Source organism: Calliphora vicina, chromosome 1, assembly GCF_958450345.1.
Source record: "Calliphora vicina chromosome 1, idCalVici1.1, whole genome shotgun sequence".
NCBI lineage: Eukaryota > Metazoa > Arthropoda > Insecta > Diptera > Calliphoridae > Calliphora > Calliphora vicina.
Genome location: NC_088780.1, coordinates 96,924,690 through 96,943,585, shown reverse-complemented (window position 1 = coordinate 96,943,585; position 18,896 = coordinate 96,924,690). Strand labels below are relative to the sequence as shown.

At 29.7% G+C, this 18,896-nt stretch overlaps 1 protein-coding gene across 1 annotated transcript; it reads right to left on the bottom strand.

Moving 5' to 3' along the window:
• Positions 1 to 1,212: 1,212 nt before the first annotated feature.
• PH4alphaNE1 (prolyl-4-hydroxylase-alpha NE1) lies at positions 1,213 to 18,069 on the bottom strand. Its single transcript, XM_065504047.1, has 8 exons — positions 17,783 to 18,069; positions 11,834 to 11,979; positions 7,599 to 7,755; positions 7,218 to 7,533; positions 6,697 to 7,149; positions 6,482 to 6,532; positions 1,801 to 1,966; positions 1,213 to 1,654 (listed from the first exon to the last, which is right to left on the bottom strand). Exons 1-8 carry the CDS (start codon positions 18,052 to 18,054, stop codon positions 1,554 to 1,556), a joined length of 1,662 nt encoding a protein of 553 aa, XP_065360119.1. The 5' UTR covers positions 18,055 to 18,069; the 3' UTR covers positions 1,213 to 1,553.
• Positions 18,070 to 18,896: the final 827 nt, after the last annotated feature.

Below are 18,896 nucleotides of genomic sequence, written 5' to 3'. Positions count from 1 at the left end.
ATAACATGTGGCCCAAAGTGGAAATTTTTATAAAAAATAGGTCAATTTCCAAATGGCGTAGGACCGACATGTTCGAAAAATAGGTCATGTTTTTTATACCAAAATGTTCTCCGCAAGGAAACTTTATAGAAAAACATAAAATTGTTATGTTAAAGAAAGTTGTTTTTAATAAAAAAAGAGTTATGTCACCTTTTTGTCCGAAAAACAGCAAAAATATAAAATTTTTTTGAATTTTTAAATTGAAAATCTGTTATTTTTGGATTCGTAATTGACATTGCTCTGAAATATTTTGTATGTTGTTGGTAATTTAGTTGTCTAACTAACAAAAAATTCGAGTCCAAAAGTGCGCCCTATATTTTTAAAAAAGCGGACCAAGGTATGGCAAAATTTTAAAATTTCAATTTTGAAATGCCTATAACTACGAAATTATAAGAAATAAATAGCACACGCAAGCATGTTTTTTCAAGATCTAGCCGAGCGCTTTCAAAAAATATAAAATTCTTTGAAATCGGATGGGAAACAAAAAAATGGCACGTGTTTAAAAATTTTACATGTCGAAGGTACCCTACTTTGAGCCCCCATAGCGCCGCCGTGGATTATTTGTAGGGCCCATTTTCATAACTTAAACTCGAATACTCCTTGGCTACACCCAACTCAAATTTTATCCCGATCGGACCAGCCGTTTAGAAATGCCAGATTTATTTCCAAAAAATATCGATTCTGCCCCACTGTGCATCGTAATTTATTCTTCATTATAAATATGTGTATGCGTTTGATTTTAACACCTTTTTAATTTTCCTACAAATATAGGATACCTTTTTGCGTTGTAGCACTTATGGGACCCATAATTGGTTTCTTACAATTCGATTCATTGGCATCCTGGATAGATTAAATAATAATACCTTGGACGTGCCTTCATTGAAAATATATGAAAAAATATTGAAATAATATACGGTGACCTTACTTTACGCACTTCAATATTTTTGTTATTTTTGTTTATAAATAGAACTAACAGTAATCAAATGAAAGGAAATTATCTGAATTATTTAACCCAATAGTACCAATCAATACCATTTGCATTATCGGATAAACAGAACGAAAATAATGCGACCTTATAATTTTGATGGATACTTTAAGTTTACATCACACTTTTCATACGAAATCCTTACAAATTTAATTTCTATAATAAAATTTAATAAAACATGAATTACATAAATAATTTAAAGGATTTTATTGTCTAAAAAGTTCAACTTTTTTACTTATTAAAAATAAAGAAAACACTTAATCATAATACATTATAATTGACTATAAAGATAAGGCATACTTTGAAAAGTGGGTTAATTGATAAGCAAACAATAATTAAAACAGTTAAAATAATAAAAAATATTTATAATAAGAAATATTTACATATAATTTATTAATACTAAATATAATATAGTTATTAATTGTAGCAACTTATCAATTAACCCCCTAGAAATTACATGCCATTACTATGTACGATAATATATTGTATATATTACGAGTATATCACACAATGACTTGACATTTTAATTTTACTTAACAGTTGCATATTGTAACGAACTTTCATGATCTCTAACCAGGCCACATGGTCTAATCATTTCTTGTCTGCGTTCATGTGTCCAAACGTTGCCAACTATAATGCAAAAAGAAACAATGAATGAGTTACGAGTAAAACCATAATAATGCCTTAAGGATTAATAATTACTATGCACTATAATGCAACAAAGATGGCAAATAAAAGCAACAACTAAAACTACAATAAGTATAAGGAAAACTTACTCCATTTAGATCCTTTTAAGACCGGACAACCAGCATGTTTTGTGCGAAAATCACCATCTGAAGAACGATGCAAGTTGTACCAAAATAACACATTGCCTTTGGCTGGCTTTACAGCAATTTTCAAAAATGGAAATGCCGTTGCGCCACCTTGTTCCACATCCGATAACTAAACAAACAGGAGTAGATAACAGTGTTCAGGGTTAAACGGAACAAATTTTGAGAAAATGATTTATGAAAACAATATGAAACCAGCTTAAAGTACATATTAGCATTCATACGTATGTAAATGTGTGTGAAAGCAGTAGGGTGGTATTCATTTTTATGGGAATCAAAATTATCAGCAGTCTGAAACTGCTCTATACACAACCATGTTAGGCCGTGATAAAAATATATTATAATTAACATAATTTTATAAAATTCTCCTACAGAAACTGAAATATTTTAAAAAGTTTTACTGACTTTCTTTAATCAGCAGTGATTTCAAAAATATGCCATATTTTTGTTTTTTCTTTACCCACTTACAAATTACAGAAGGGAATGCAAGAAAAGAAAAGATAAAACATGTAAGAAAGTATGGTCGGTCAAGCCCGACCATATAATACCCTACACTAAGTAAAAGAGCAAAACCATTTTTCTTTTAAAATTTCAATAATTTATATTTTTGAGTGATTTTCGGAAGTGGGCCTTATATGCGAGCTATGACCAATTATGGATCCATTACCATGAAATTAGGTCGTGCGATTTATATCTATATTAAAGTTAACTATGTTGAATTTTGTGTGTATACCAAAATTTTTAAGCGATTTATGCACGTTAAAGTGATTTTCGGAAGCGGGTCTATAAGGGAGCTATGACTAGTTATGGACCGATCGTAACAAAATTTGGTGACATGAATTTTGTATATATAAAACTTATTTGGAGCGGAATTTGTGGAGATACATATATAAATTAAACATATATGACCGATAAAGTCCAATTTCGGAAGGACATTTGTATGGGGGCTAGGTGAATAATGGATTTCATCCAGTTTCAATAGGCTTGGTCCTTGGGCCGAAAAAATAATATGTACCAAATTTGATCGAAATATCTTCAAAATTGCCAGACGGACGGACATCGTTTAATCGACTCAGAAAGTGATTCTAATTCGATCGGTTAGACTTATATTTTTGGGCGATACAAACATCTGCATAAACGCATTATACCCTCCCCACTATGGTGGTGTAGGGTTTAAAAAGTAAAGCTTGAGTGGCTGTGATTCTCATTCACTCTATAGTTTATTTGTATAATATCTTTAGCTTTTCTGGCCTAAGCAACCAGTGAAATGCGCATTGGAACTAACTTATACCGCAATTCAGCACATGAAAACTAAATCTTACCAAAAATATTTAATGTTCATCAGAAATTTGTGTAAATCTTAAGTTGAAATTGAAGGGCTTGGTTAAATTTTGTCAAATTAATTCGTTAAAATTTACCATGGAACAAATTGCTCCCTAATATAAGCAGACGGTCAGTTAGTTGGTGAGTGAACAGTGGGTTGTAAGAAAAGCTTTAATGATTCGTACTCATTTTAAACTTGAAGAACTAAAGAGTCAGATACAGACGAAATACAGCCTGATTTACTGCAAAGAGGCCTCCAGGTTACGCAGCGGCGTATACATGCCCAAAATCATATTTAAACATTAATGCCATAAAAGTGCAACAGTGCAAACCACACGTTCATGTTCGATTCTACTACCAAAGGGTAGTCGTCAGTTTGACGATTTTGGTGACCAATTTTTATTTATGTGCCACCAAGGATTCTGAAAATCAGTGGGCCCTAAAATCAGTTTTTGGCCAACAGCTAATTCAGACTCGCCGATACCGCTTAAATATATATGGCAATAATATAGCTAAGAATCTACCAAACTAATTTTGTTAAATTATTTTCCAAAAAATAGCTTTTTTGTGTCCTTTTATTGAAAGAAATTTGGAAAAAAAAAATTTGTTTTCACATTTTTTAGAATAACTTCCAACAACTCTTGTGAACATATAAATGCATTTTGAACGTGTCTATGCACTCTAAATATCACATAAAGATCACTTAGTACCTTAAAGTTTTTCGTTTTTACTGTTTTTTGAAGCTGCATTATTTAATCGGCTGTGGTATTGTCGAGTTGATTTATAGTTGTTCAGCTTCGTAGGCGGAATGGGTAGCCTCTCAAAGTCTCACATTTAAAAAAAATTGCCAAGTTGAAATTTCAAATATATGTAGATAATCCTTGAGATGGTCTGCAAAAAATACACTTATATCTGTAGATTATCTTTTTATTTGAAGATATATTTAGGTTTAATTATTTTTTTTAAATTTTGCTCGATCTTTTTTTTTTATTTTATATATGACGGGCCTAAGGAAGGTCGAATTTTTTTAAATATCCCGTATATTTGCGATAAAATTCTAAAGAAAATCAATCAAACCTGATAACAATTACACGCATCTAAAGTTGAAGCATCTTTTTATATGTTTCAAGTTATAGTATGCGTGTATTTTTTAAGTTTTTTTTCTATAAAAAAAAATATTCTTTAGGACTATATACAATTTTTATATGATCTGGAAAGATAACTTAATGTAAAAACGTGTAAAGTAAAAATTGACCCTCTTAAGCGGAGGCCAAAGTTGGCCAATTTTGAAACATAATTTTTGGTTTGAGTAAAAAATTCTAAAAACCCAAAGCACCGATCCTCAAAAACTCTTCATATTTGTATAGCCCTATATTTGGTTTATATACATACAAAGCGTTTTTACTATCACGCTGTAAATAATGTCAAAGTGGACACTTTTCTAAAAAAAACTAAGTTTTTGGAACACATTTGCCCCGTTTTAGGAATTTCGGTGTTTGAAAACAAAGAATTGCAACAATAGTAATGCCATTGACTTGAGAACATTTAAATCTATATTATTAACAAATATTATTGTGATGTCTGTAACCGTTAAAATTTTATATTAATTCAAAGTTTATATTTTTCTTGATGAAAAATCACCATATTATAATCTTTTTCGTTTTTAATGTAAATGACGTCCGAAAAGAACACAAAATTATTTTATTTCACTAAAAGCTTCTACTGAAGCTTCATAAACCAAGATTGGCTAACGTGATGGGCCCGGATCATGCTGATAATGATTTGCTCATTCTTTGCTATTGCAGAACAATAGAGAAGTGGTGCCGAATCTTATATACCCTTCACGACATTATACCTCAAAATACAAATTTTAAATACTTAAAGGTAAACAAAATTTATTTTTTTTCCAAAGTTGTTTTTTTAATTTTTTGTAAAAATTTTTATTTCGAATTGTTATTTTAAAATTTTTTTTTTTAAATTTTCAACTTTTTTTTAAACTTTAAATTTTATTTTTTTTTAATTAAACATTTTTTTTTTGGTAATAAAAACAAAAGGTCTTTGAAATATCTATCATTAGATATTCATATTGTCTATATTAATGACTTAGTAATCCAGATATATGTAGGTAAAAAATCAAGGTTTCCTGGTTTTTTCTTCATATCTCAGCCATTTATGGACCGATTTTGCTGATTTTAAATAGCAAACTTCTCGAAAGCATGGCTGAAAGAATTATTGAAGATTTGGATCCCGAAGATATCTGGGGTCTTCAGAAAATTGATTTCAACAGGCAGACAGACGGACATGGCTTAATCGACTCCGCTATCTATGAGGATCCAGAATATATATACTTTATAGGGTCGGAAATGAAAAATGTAGAAATTATAAAAGGAATGACAAACTTATATATACACTTCTCACGAAGGTTAAGGGTCCCTGGAACTTATTCTAAAAAAAGTAAAAATAAAAAATTTTCTATAATTTTTCCAAAAAATTACACGAAACAGCTATTTTTTTTGGGAAAACATTTTAACGAAATTTGTTTGGCGGACTCTTAGCTATATGATTGTCATATAAAGTTAAGCAGTATCACCAAGTCTGAATTAGATGTTGCGAAAAACTGATGACACCTTTTTTTGACCGCCCACTCATTTTCGGAATCTTTGGGGGCCATATAAAATAATTGGTCACCAAAATCGCAAAACTGAGCACAGGGTTTTACTACCCTTTGGTAGTAGAGTCGAACCTTTGATGTCGTGATCGTGCGTTTTTTCAAAAATCTTCATTTGTTGCATAGTGTAATTGGATGGATATTGAAAACGTTTTTCTGTTTCTTATTTCAATTTGAAGTTCTCTGCCTCTATAAAAAACACCCTTTACAACCACAAAATGGCGTTCGTGTCATAAGAAACAAACTAAGAAAGACATTTTTAATTTTCCTAGGTTTCGGTTCAACAACATAAGAAATATTCAATAACAATTATTTTCTGAAAACCGAAAAAGTGTCATAACTGAGCACATGTGTCTGTCTGTCAGCTTCAAGCCCACTGTTTATTGAATGTTACAATTTTAGTTTTCACAATGTCTGTCTGTAGATGACTAAAGAACAGTGAAAGTAGTCGTAAATGCAATAGACTGGCATGGTAGTTTTGTCAATTTTTACATAAACTTTCATATCAATCTACTGGCAAAATAGAAGAAATGGTTTTTGCGTTCAGTATCCAACGCACAATGTATGTTTTTACGAAGAACGTATGTCTGTACTATAAGCTTCTTTCTATAAGTGAGTGTGTCCTTATATACTTACATAGAAAATTGAAGTTGATATACGATTGCCTTGGTCCTCTGGTATATTATCCTACAGCAAACAAATTACAGATAGACATAAAAAAATACTCTCCATTATTATACTTTGTTATGTGTATCTACATATGTGTGTAATAACATTGAGGTTGCATGTCATTTCAAGACCATTAACTGGTTTTATGTTCTTTTTTAACGACTAGATCTCTTCCTACTCACCGTAAAGAAATCAAAATGTGGTTCATAGTGACCACCCAAACCATAATTAGCCACTTGTAATTCCTCACTGTATGTCATGTCCAAACTGGTTACATCATGTAAATCACGTAACATTTGCTCCATGTACGGGTGATTGTTGTACGGCAGCCAGGCATTTTTTGATATGCGATAATTGCGTTTTCTAGATGAGGCATCGCTTTCGGCACGTACTGTGGAACGTTTCATGTTGGGTATGGCTAGTTCTTTGATTTTTTCGATTTTCTCATCGCTAATCATGTCATGGAACACCATGACCAAAGGATCCAAATGCAGTTCTTCCACTTTAATGGGTGCCAGTTTACAGAAGGCACAATTTCCTGTGTGATAGCGACAGCGAAGATTTCGTTTTTCTGCTGGGGACTGTTGGATTTCTTCGCGACAAACTTTTTCATAGGTTTTGAATTCCTGGGTGGCCTAGAAATTAGATAGAAACTAATTTATTTTAGATAACCATAATAATATTGTCCGAATAAGTTTCTTACATGATATTCTGTCTCAATATTCCCCATTTCCGGCAATGTCTCTGTATTTTCAAACATCTTCGCCACATTACCTTTACGCAAAGGATCTTCATTCAAAATGATCTGTACTACCTTTAAAGCTGAATTAACATCGCCAGTTTTTAACAGATTTTCCGCTAATATTTCCATGAACTCTAAGGAGATTTTGTTGCCATTAAAAGAATCAAAATTTAAACGTTTTATGGATTCCTGCATCCAGGGTCTAGTTTGATTGTAGGCCCTTAATCTGATAAGTTGTTCGCCCAACATCAGACAGTCAGACCAGGACATATCGGAGCTAAAAAATTTATTACGAAATTAAACATTAGAAAATTGTTGTATAAAATTAGTTTTATTACTCACCCATATTTTACACCATTTAAAACTCCTGATGCCAACTGGCTTACTTCCAAATTGTATGTCTTTTGCAGTCTTACCAGGGCCAAGGCTGACTCCTCAAAATCATCGTCAGAGGGAAAGTCTAAGGTATTTCTTCTTTGATGTAACTGCTGTATATAAGCTAAAATAATGATTTTCAAAATAAGAAATAGGTAGATTTTAGTGTCATTTCAGAGCTTGCATGAAAATGGTCCTTCGAAACATCAGAGAAACGTTTTGTGCCACACTTAAGTAAAAACTTTCCCAACCAAAGTATGAGAAGTATATATTCCAATATCAATATCTCACATATAAGTGTAGCCTGTGCATACAAAACCCTTGTGATAGATGTAAACAATTTTCTTCTAAATTTAATAAAATGTTATCATGACGAATTCATTGTCAAGATTTCAGATTGTATGAATAAATGTGTGAGGAAGTCAAGAAGCTTTTAAATATGAAAAAAGTTCTGCATTTTTATACTAAGTTACACGTTTCCTTATAAAGGGTTTCTCAAAACAAAAATATTATTCTGTGATCAGCCCCCTATGTAATTTACACAGAGTAAACAGATTCGTGTTAGCAGCCGAATTTGTTACCAATCGAATGATTCGGTTGCATACGTAGAATTTTACGGTTCTATCCACAGAAAGTCAGTTGATAAAGAAGAATTTCGTTAGAAGCAACCATACTTTTGTTACCCCTTCCAAAATTTTGTAGTCAGAACTGTAAAATTCGGTCACGAAGGTAGAATCATTCGATTGGCAACAAATTCGGTTGCTATCACGAATATGTTTTCTCTGTGTATAATTCAATAAAATTATATCAAAAGTAAAAACAAATAAGAGAGTTTATTCATTTTTGACAAATGCTTGGTTGGATCGATTTTGTCTGTTTCAATACCTATCATTACTGATCAACAAAAAATTGTTGAGAAAAATTATATATTCTCGTTTAATGTATTTTCCAGATGTCTCTGTAATGATACTTCATCTCACGTCAAGTGAACCAACTTTTGCAGTCGATGTCTTCCGATATTTGAACACAATTTTTCAACAAGATCGGTGGGGGTCAAAATTTGACATTTTGGCCAAACTGGTTTTTCTTCTCATCCATTTAACTTATTATCTATTGTTCGTAGCAAAATGTGTCCCAACTAGTTTAGATATCTATTTCTTCAATCTTTCAAAAAATAAAAAAGGTTTGCCATTTTTTTTCCGAAATCAAAAACTTTTTTGATATTTTTTCTCAAAAGAAAGCTTAGATTTTTTCCTTGAAGACCTATTTGGTCGCTTAGTGGGATGCGAGTTGGATATCTGTCAAAATAAATGTTTTTTAACTCAATTACTATCCAATAGAACTAACGTCTCTTTGGGGTTCTATCTAGACTCTTTTTTTATACACTCTCCTAGCTACTTCGTCCCAAAGTTGCTTAATTACATTAAAGTTTGAGCTCTGTTGATTTAATTAAATGGTGCTGCTAAACCGCATTAATATTTTTTTTAACAAACAATGGTCCTTCGAACTAAGTGAGCCAACTTTTGAAATCGATGTCTTCCGATCGGGATGAAATTTGCACCAAGGTTAGTTCTATTGGATAGTAATTCAGACACAAAAGTCAAAAATTTTATATTTTGACATTTAAAAGACATTTATTTTGATAGATATCCAACTCGCATATGCCAAAACTTGGTGAAATCGATTTCAAAGTGTAAATAAATATTAAGCGCAAGAAATTGTGTTATTTGTTATTTACTAAAATGTATAGTTGTTCGCTTTAGGAAAACCAAAGGAATTATATAAAAACTATAGAGCGAATGAAAATTACAAACACTCAAACTTTACTTGTAACAACATCATAACCCAGCAGTTAAGCAAGTAGTCAATGTATCCCTTATAGACTGTAATTGCCACTAATGTCTCATCACCTGGCTAACTCCAATATATATTTTAGGTCGTTTGCCACGTATATGCTTTTTGTAGTGCAGACAAAAGTCAATTCGTTACTTTATACATCCCAGGTAATCTAGCATGAAGACAGTTGACACTTAAGTGTCTCTAAGTAATCTAGAATGTAGTAACTTTAAACGTTTTGTGAGTAATTCGTACAAACTGGTTTTATACAAATTGTGTTGATATAATTCTCATATAGTTTATTTTTATTTTTGCTTAAGAATACTGATATCCCATGTAACATAGCGTGAAGTCAATAGTCACTTTAGTGTCTCTTAGTAACCTATAGTGATGTCACTTTAAACGTTTATTTTGTACTGTACTTTAGAAAGTAGTTATATTTAGCCACCAGTTTACAAGCAATCGTTTATTGGACTGTCTGTGATATGATGATGACTATTTGTGGTCAATTAACACCCGTACATATTAAAATTACTAGTTATGTAGCTGATCAAGTAACCAGTAAGGTAGCTAGTAAAATAACGCAGGCTATGTAAGCGGCTTGTCAATCCAATGTGTTGACAACTTTGGACCAACTATCCGACAGTCTCATTGTAATCAAAAACGGGACAAAAACGGACAACACTTAACTGTTGAAGTAAGTAGTTCCCACCCGGGATTGTCTCCTAGAACTGGTGGAACTTAGACCAACATCAACAATGAACACTAATGCAAAAGCATTCTTCAAACGATTAAAACAAAATACTATTAAAATTAAACAAAATATGATTAAGCATATAGAAACTTACCATTTAATGGTTATTTGTAATTTTATATGGTTGTACATAATACAATATGTTTGCATATTTATCATTCTTTAGTTGCTTGAATGATAATTATGTTTAGGTGAACAATACTCAAAATTTATAATTGCGATAAACATAAAAATGTTTACAGCAACTAATATATTATTGAAATTAAATTAAAATAACAATTAGATGTGCATGATAACTATATATTATTACAAAGAACACAGTGGTGACTAGGGTATTCATTCGACTAATGATCGTTCGATTAATCGAATAATTTTTTACGAATAATCGAACAATTTAAAAATGGCCATTTTCGAATAACGAATAATTCGAACAATTTTATGTAGAATAATCGAATAAAACGAATAAATTCATATTTATGTTCATATATATTTAAATTTATAAATTGCTTGAAATTTTTCATAATTTCAAATTTAAATAAGTAATAATGACTCACAAAAATGTTATTGTTTCTGAAATTTGACAAATAACTAAAGTCAAAGGGACTTTCGATCACTGTAGATGAGTGTTCCTATAGCTCCTTCTATAAATATATAAATATTACTGCAAGAGGTTACAATTCTAAAAACAAATCTTTAAAAATTTTTAACTTAGGACTTGAACCAATGAAAATAAAAGGTGCGGAATAAAATATTTGTTATTTAGCTGGCGAAGTATTAGAAGATTAATAATCAATTAATAATCAAAATATTAACTTAGATTAAAGTGGAGTTGAATGTGATGGGGAATGTGATTTTAAAAAGGTCGACAGTTATATTGAGGATGACATTTATAATGATTACATTGAAATAGTTGAAGGTCATGATCTTAAAATATATGTATATAAAAATCGAATGATAAACACAAATATTGGAAACTAACGTTTTGTTGCAAAAAAAGCATGGAGTTGGACATCTTTGTCTAACATGGTAATAAACTTTTTGCGTATTTGTAAATGCGTCAATCATGCAGTGCCTGACTTCAAATTAGCCAAGTTCACAGACAATGATATCAAACCTTGAACAGATTCCCTTTATTGTGTAATTCCCCAAGACCACTTTATTAAGGAAAGATTCGGCAACGTTGATAGAGCATGATGTATAATACAATTTTTTAGAAATAGTGAATAATTAATTTACTAAAGAATTAGTTACTCAATTTAAAACCCGAATTAATGATTATTCGGTAGATTATTCGGCAGTTAATCTGATCAGAATATTTTTGATGAAAATTTAATAATTGACTTTGCTTTCGAATGTTTTTTAACTTATCAATACTTGAATTGTTAACTTTAACGTTATTTTTTGTTTTTCTTTAACAATAAAATATTAATAAACCGACATCAAAACTTCATTCTTTACTTTTTTAAAAAAATTTAAATTATTCGAATAATTCGTGTGATCGAATTATTCGAACAAGTTAAAATCTCTTATTCGAATTATTCGTTTTATTCGAACAAGAGAAAAATCGAATACCCTAGTGGTGACCCTAATTATCTATTTTATATGTACTTACTAAAGGCATCTGCAATTTGTTCTTCATATTTGTCCCATCCATTAAACAGACGATTAATTAATTTGTATGCATTCACTGGATTGGTGAGATAATTCTCTGTATCAGCTGCTGCCAATTCGTGTTCTATTTCTATTTTTAATATTTCTCTGTAATACAAAATAAAGCATATTAATAAACATTGAATAAAATACATAAATAAAAAAATTAGGTTAAATATACTACGAACATTAGTAGTGCACATTTAAGCTCATTAATTTGATATAGCAAAATATAAACAGTTTGTATATCTATAGATAAGAAATGGAGCACTATATTCAAAAATATAATAACATTTCAACATATTTTCTCTTTTGATCGCACATTTAGAGCTTGAATCAAAAACGAGCTGCTTTGTATTTGATGCATATATTTTCCTTAGTTTTTTAACCAAACCCGACTTAAAATTCTCTTATATTTAAATTAGCTCAAAGATATTCAATTCAATGACGCATTCACATAAATCTGTTTTACTTGCAACAAGAACTACAGTTATGAATTGACACAAATTCACCTAAATAGTGATCTTGATATCCCCTCTTATATACATATCTATATTCATTTATAATTGTTAGGCAATATTTTGCGAAAAAAAACTAGTTCCATATTCTACTTACGAAATAAGCTTTCTAAAATATTCCAAAATTAGCAATACACACTGACATTAATGTATAAAATTTACTAATTAGATTTTAAATAAAATTCTAAACATGTTAAACAGGTTAAAATAAATACGCAAACATAAAGAGTTAAGTCGGAAACCGACTGAAACTGTATATCATTTAAAGTTGAAACCTTCCGTTCGAGTGGACAAGCAAATTTAATTTAAATTAAATTGAATTCTATACCAAGTATTTTTAAAAAAACAAAAAATGTTCAAACTCATACTCTATTCATCCCATTTGTATGCATATTCATGTTTCATATTGAAACATTTAGCAAAATTTCATGTACTAAATTTGGTAAAAACAGCAACCAAAGCAAAAATGAAAAAAAAACACATAAATTTGACACTTTGAGGAAATAAAAATAAATAAAATTTATTTATGAGAATAGCATTTTATATTGTATTATTATAAACACATTTGCACGATGTGTATTTAAATTTTAGTTATTTGATATTTGCATTAATTAAGTGATACAAAAGACTTTCACAAAACTAATGGTTAACGGTTTAAGTTTATTATTTAATGTGCTGCTATATATGTTCACACCATTGTTTGTTTTGTTTGACATTTGCATTTGTCGAACGGTTAATTTTTTTTTTAATATTGATACTTTTTTTTTATTGATTAATAAAAACCTCTTTAGTTTTAAAATTATTGTTATTGAATTAATTAACGCAGTAGTTGCCGGTAAAGTGATTATTGTTCGTCATGTTCTACCAGTTTTCTTTGGGGGTAATTTCGCGTATTTTGTTTATATACTTTAATTTTTATACCCTACACAATCATACCTTAATATTCAATATTTCAATATACCTTAAAGTATACTGATCGACTCAGAATCACCTTCTTATTGAAGATATTTTGATATGATTTGGCACATGGCACAGCCTATTGAAAATGGTTCAAATCGATAAATTATATTTAAAAAGTTTTTGCGTATCAATCCATAACTGCACATAGCTCTCATATAAGGCCCACTTTCAAAAATCTTTAACGATCATAAAGCTCTTAAAGATGTTGGAATCCACATAAAAGTCAACAGAAATAAATTTCACATAGAAATCAGGTCATAGCTCCCATATAAGGCCCTCTTCCGAAAATGACCTCTTAAAAATTAAGGAAATCATACATCTCAACTTCATGACGATCGGTCCATGATCTTTCATAGCTCCCATATAAGGCCTACTTTCGAAAATCTCTTACCCAAAAAAATTATTGAAATTTTAAAAGGAAAATGTTTTAGTGTAGGGTATTATACGGTCCGGCTTGACTGAATATACTTTCTTACTTGTTTTTTATTTAATAAACATCGAGGGGTAGGTGTGATATGTTTTTTGTCACCTAATAAAACTATATAAATATGTATATGTCATACATATACTTTTATGGGAAAATAAACTTACAACTAATGTTAGAAGACTCCTAATATTGTATCAGTTTATATTGTGACTAGCATTTAACGACCTACTATGTTAGGGATATTTGACCTAAATTTCAATTGTAGCAATATTTAAGTTAATTTTACTACAACATTTTTAAGTAGAACATTTTGCATAACTCTATTGGGCAGTTCAAACTGCCCAATAGAGTTGGTCATACATGTGTATGACCAATTTCATCACGATATTAATAACACTGTCCAACAAATTGAGACTTTTTGATTGGAACAGAATAACGACTCTATAATTCTCAAAGAGCATGTTGACTAGATCATTTTAGTAGAATAAACTTATAGTCGAAATGGTCTGAATTTTTTTGTACAGTGGTTCAAAGTTTTAGTTTTTTTTTATCGAAGGAAGCATTATACTAACTGAAAAAATGTTGTAAGTTAATGTCTGAGGGAATTCTTATTGTCAAATTTATATTTTATGGGGATCTTTTTTTCGAGAAAATCAAAAAGGACATTTATGGATTAAAATATTTTTTTATTTATTTATTTTCAACAACCTAGCCTATTGGTGGCCATAACCGGTTATAAATTTCTACTTAAAAATTTATGAAAATTTTTTCCGCAAAATTTCAGTGCAGATTACCAAAGATACCAAAGTTGCAAATAAAGCTTTTTACGCTTATTTAGCAAAATTACACACCTCCTTGTGTCTCAGATTTTTAAAAAAAAATCGTCAAAAATTCAAGTATGTTCCGAATGAGCTGAAATTTAAGAGAAGATCTATAACAAAATTTCCTTACATGTGTAGATTATCTCTATTAGTTGAAGAGATATTTGGGTTTTTTGATTTATTTCCTTTAATTTTGCTCGATCTTTTTATGGTTTTTAAGATATTGCGGTCCTACGGAGGGTCGAACTTTATTTTCAAAATAACAGCTTATTGGCGATAACATTCTAAATAAAATAAAAAAAAAACTTGCTTGTCCCTATAAAAAGTTACAAGCATTCAAAGTTGGAACATGTAAAAAGGGCCGTATTTTTTACCTAAAAAGACACCGATACACGAAAAATCTTCATATTTATATAATCCTATGTATATGTTTCTTAAATACCTACAAACTTTTTTTACTATCACACGTTAAATAACGTCACAGTAGGCACTTTTCTAAAAAAAAATCAGTTTTTGGAACGTTTTAGGAATTTTGGTATTTGAAAATAACAAGTGTCAAAAATTATAATGTCATTGATTTAAGGATATTTGGATCTACATTAGCTACAAATTTTGTTATGATATCTGTTAAAATTTGAAACATGCTAATTATATTTGTAATTTGAAATTTCTATTATAATATTATATATTAATCCCAACCTTCGAATTATTGAGAATTAACTTGCTATTGAATTTATATCCCACAATGTAAAATGAATTTGTACTACATTTAAACGAGTTTTTTGGTTGAGAACTTCCAAATGAAATAAGTTAAATTCCTATTGCTACTATTACCGATTAGAAGCTGAACACGCAAGGACATCTCAACCAGAAGACTCCACACTCATCTCAACTCAGAACTTTTAAATAAAGTTTTAAATAACATGTCTTGCAGAAATGCTAATATTCATCAATGTCGCATCTGCTACAGATTTCATCCACTAAAGTTCTGTAAAACGTTTTTAGCAATGAGTGTAGAGCAACGGAAAAGAGGTGTGAATCAATGAATATTGCCTCAATTGCCTAGCCAAGTCGCACGTCACTACAGAAGCTGAACACACATCTCAACCAGAAGACTCCACACTCATCTCAACTCATAACTTTTAAATAAAGTATTAAATAACATGTAAGTTATTGAAATCAAAATATAATTGGAATCTTTTTATTTATCTTGCCTTTAAGATTTATTCCCATCTCGTGTTTCCTAAGAAGAATTTATCCCAAATATCTCCTCTACAACTAATCTCTGGTTTCTCTCTTTTATTTTAGGAAAATATCGCCTCTGATCCTTTTCCTATATATCGATTTGTATATCTCATACAGTTCATTATCCCTAAGTAATAATTATTCAAGAATTAAGTAATTATTATTGAATTATAATAAAGTTAGTAATAATAATATTACTAACAATTATTCAATATCTATATCGTTAAAAATTTACACCAAATCAAATTTTATGTTTTTCTTCATGAAAAATCACAATAGTATAATTTGTTTAGTTTTGCCAACTGCCAACTTTCGATGCATGTAATTTTTCATAGGGACGATATAACTGTTAGCAAGTCTTTTTATTTATAGTTGATATTTTAAAAATAAATTTCGAACTTCCGTAGGCCCGCCATATCTAAAACCCAAACATAGAACTAAATTAAAAAAAATAAATAAATCAATAAATGTAAATATCTCCTCAACTACTAGAGATAACCTACACATGTAAGCGTATTTTGTAGATCTTCTCAAAGACTATTTTATTTCAGCTATTTCAGATCAAGTGAACCAATTTTTAAAATCGATGTCTTCCGATCGGGAGTAAATTTGCACCATAGTTAGAGCTATTGGATAGTAATTCAAACACAATTTTTCAACAAGATCGGTCAAGAAATCCCTGAGTTAGAGTTTGATATTTTGGCCTATTGTTCTTAGCAAAATGTGTCCCAAATAGTTTAGATAAATATTTCCTCAATCTTTCGAAAAAAAATATAAAAATTTTGTCATTTTTTTTCCGAAATCAAAAACTTTTTAATTTTTTTCAAAATGGGCACTTTATTTTCCTCAAAAGAAACTTATACATTTTCCATCAAGACCTTTTTGGTCGCTTAGTGGGATGGGAGTGGAATATCTATCAAAATAAATATTTTGTAACTCAAGACATACAATTTTTGACTTTTCCATATACATATATGGAATCTACTACTTATATGTAGTTTAAAAGATATTATCATTTGAAATTGAAATATCAGTTTTTTAACTAAATTAGTCTGTTTTTTTTGCTAATAGCGGATCTAAATATTAACTATATATTAATTTAATTAAAAACAATTTTATAAATGAGAGGATTAAAAAAATTGTTTCACAAACAATCTATTGCATTTTAAACTTTTTAAAGAGAGCAGTATCCTTAATTGTAAAATTGTCAAACTAAATGCGAGTATAGAAATAAATCTTTAAAATCGAAAAGGTCTTGATTCGAAATTTATATAATTTAGTGAACTGTGATATTTTCCAATATCTATGCAGATTTTCATTAAATGTGACAGTTAACTGAATTCCGTAACGATGTATATTTTATAAATATAAATTTATTTCACATAAATTCCTTTAATTTGACATATATTTTGGATAATTCATATTTTTAAGACCAAATCAAAAAAGAAGTGTCATTAAATTTAGAAAGTTGACTTGCCTTTTTGGTATGATTAATTTTTAATAAACATTTATCTCTACTTATTTCTAATACTTTTAATTGTTTAATACCAGCTAAGAAGATACGTTTCTTAAATAGATTTTTTTTAAAATGGCGAATTTATTTATTGCATTCCCATTAATTGCGTTTTTTTATCAGCCTGTATTGATTTTATGGCCTCACTTAATTATTAGAATTAATTTAACTTGTTTAAAATTTTAATGATTTATTTTTATAGTTTTAGCTAAATTTTCCCAGACATGTTCGGTATTTTATGACAGCTTTTTAATGATTTATTTATTAGAGTATCTAATTAATACTGAATGTATATTTAAATATTTGTTTTCCTTTTGTATTAAATTTGTTTTAAATTTTATTTAAAATCACCCGTATTCATTACAGTTGAATAAACAATTTGTCTTTGTTTTTCTGTTTTTTTTTTAATATTTATATTTTCACTCACTTTTCCAATAGGGCAAGTTGTTGTGTAGTTGTTGCGACATAATCCTTTAGATCTGTCATCAGTATTTGTTCAGTCTTTAATAATCTCTCCAAGCCGGCTACCGAGGAATAGAATTCATTTTCATATTTATTACACTTGACAGCACTAAAGCAATTAACAATTACAATAAATACAAATAGAAATGTTGAGAACAGACGTTGCCGTGACAACTGTCCTGATGAGAACGGTAAAAATATTGTTTTTCCGCCGCCTGCAACTGTTTTAAACTTCATTGTCAGCGAATAGGGAGAAAGGTGTCACTTGTTGATGAAGTTGTTTATTTTAAATAAATAACATTTAATTCACACACACAATTATTTACTAGACAGACAGTCAGTCAGTGGCACTTAAAAACTATTTATTTATTGTTGATTTTTTTTTATTTTCAAACATTTAATACGACTTTTATAGAATTTCAGTTTTAATTTACACAATTAATTTATATATTTTTTTGTTGTTTCTTTAAAGTTGTGATCTTTTTCTTGTTGCCTGTCCAAAGTTAGTTTATAAACTAAATTAAAAATGTGTATTTAAATGTTTTGTTTAAAACTGAAATGTGTGTTTTCTGTTTTATTAAATGATTCTTTAAAATGCTCATCAATAAAGTGTCGCAGTTAGTGTATGCCGTCGCAGTGAGAGCAGAACTGCCGGCAACAGAACGGCAACAACAATAATAACAACGTTTGATATCTCAAGAGTCTATATCGTTGGTTTGTTGGTTGATGCTTGGGTTTCAATTTAACCCTTTGATGTGCTAAAGGGTAAAATCTGTTCTTACAAAAAGGGCAATTGACGCAAGTAAGAGTGTTATATTCGGCTGTGCCGAATCTTAAATCAATTGGTCAATTCACAAGGTCTCTTATCAGTCATATTGTCATAATGTCCTAATATATCACAACTTGGCAGCTCGGCTTAACCGACTCTTAGGCATTCGGCGCAGGTCTCTGCTGGTTGGTTATGATAACACAACAAACATAGCATACAGAGTAGTATTATTTGAGGACATTTTTAGCTTGAAAAGCAATAAAAACCATTGTGAAATATTAGGACATTATGACAATATGACATGATTAGA

What these genes read in the sequence shown, in the direction of transcription:
- PH4alphaNE1 (XM_065504047.1), bottom strand. Translation starts at nt 18,054, where the DNA reads ATGAAGTTTAAAACAGTTGCAGGCGGCGGAAAAACAATATTTTTACCG. An exon ending in CAACTTGCCCTATTGGAAAA is followed by an intron (nt 11,980 to 17,782) that starts GTGAGTGAAAAT and finishes TTTGTATTACAG; the next exon opens with AGAAATATTAAAAATAGAAA. An exon ending in CTTAAAAGGATCTAAATGGA is followed by an intron (nt 1,655 to 1,800) that starts GTAAGTTTTCCT and finishes TTTGCATTATAG; the next exon opens with TTGGCAACGTTTGGACACAT.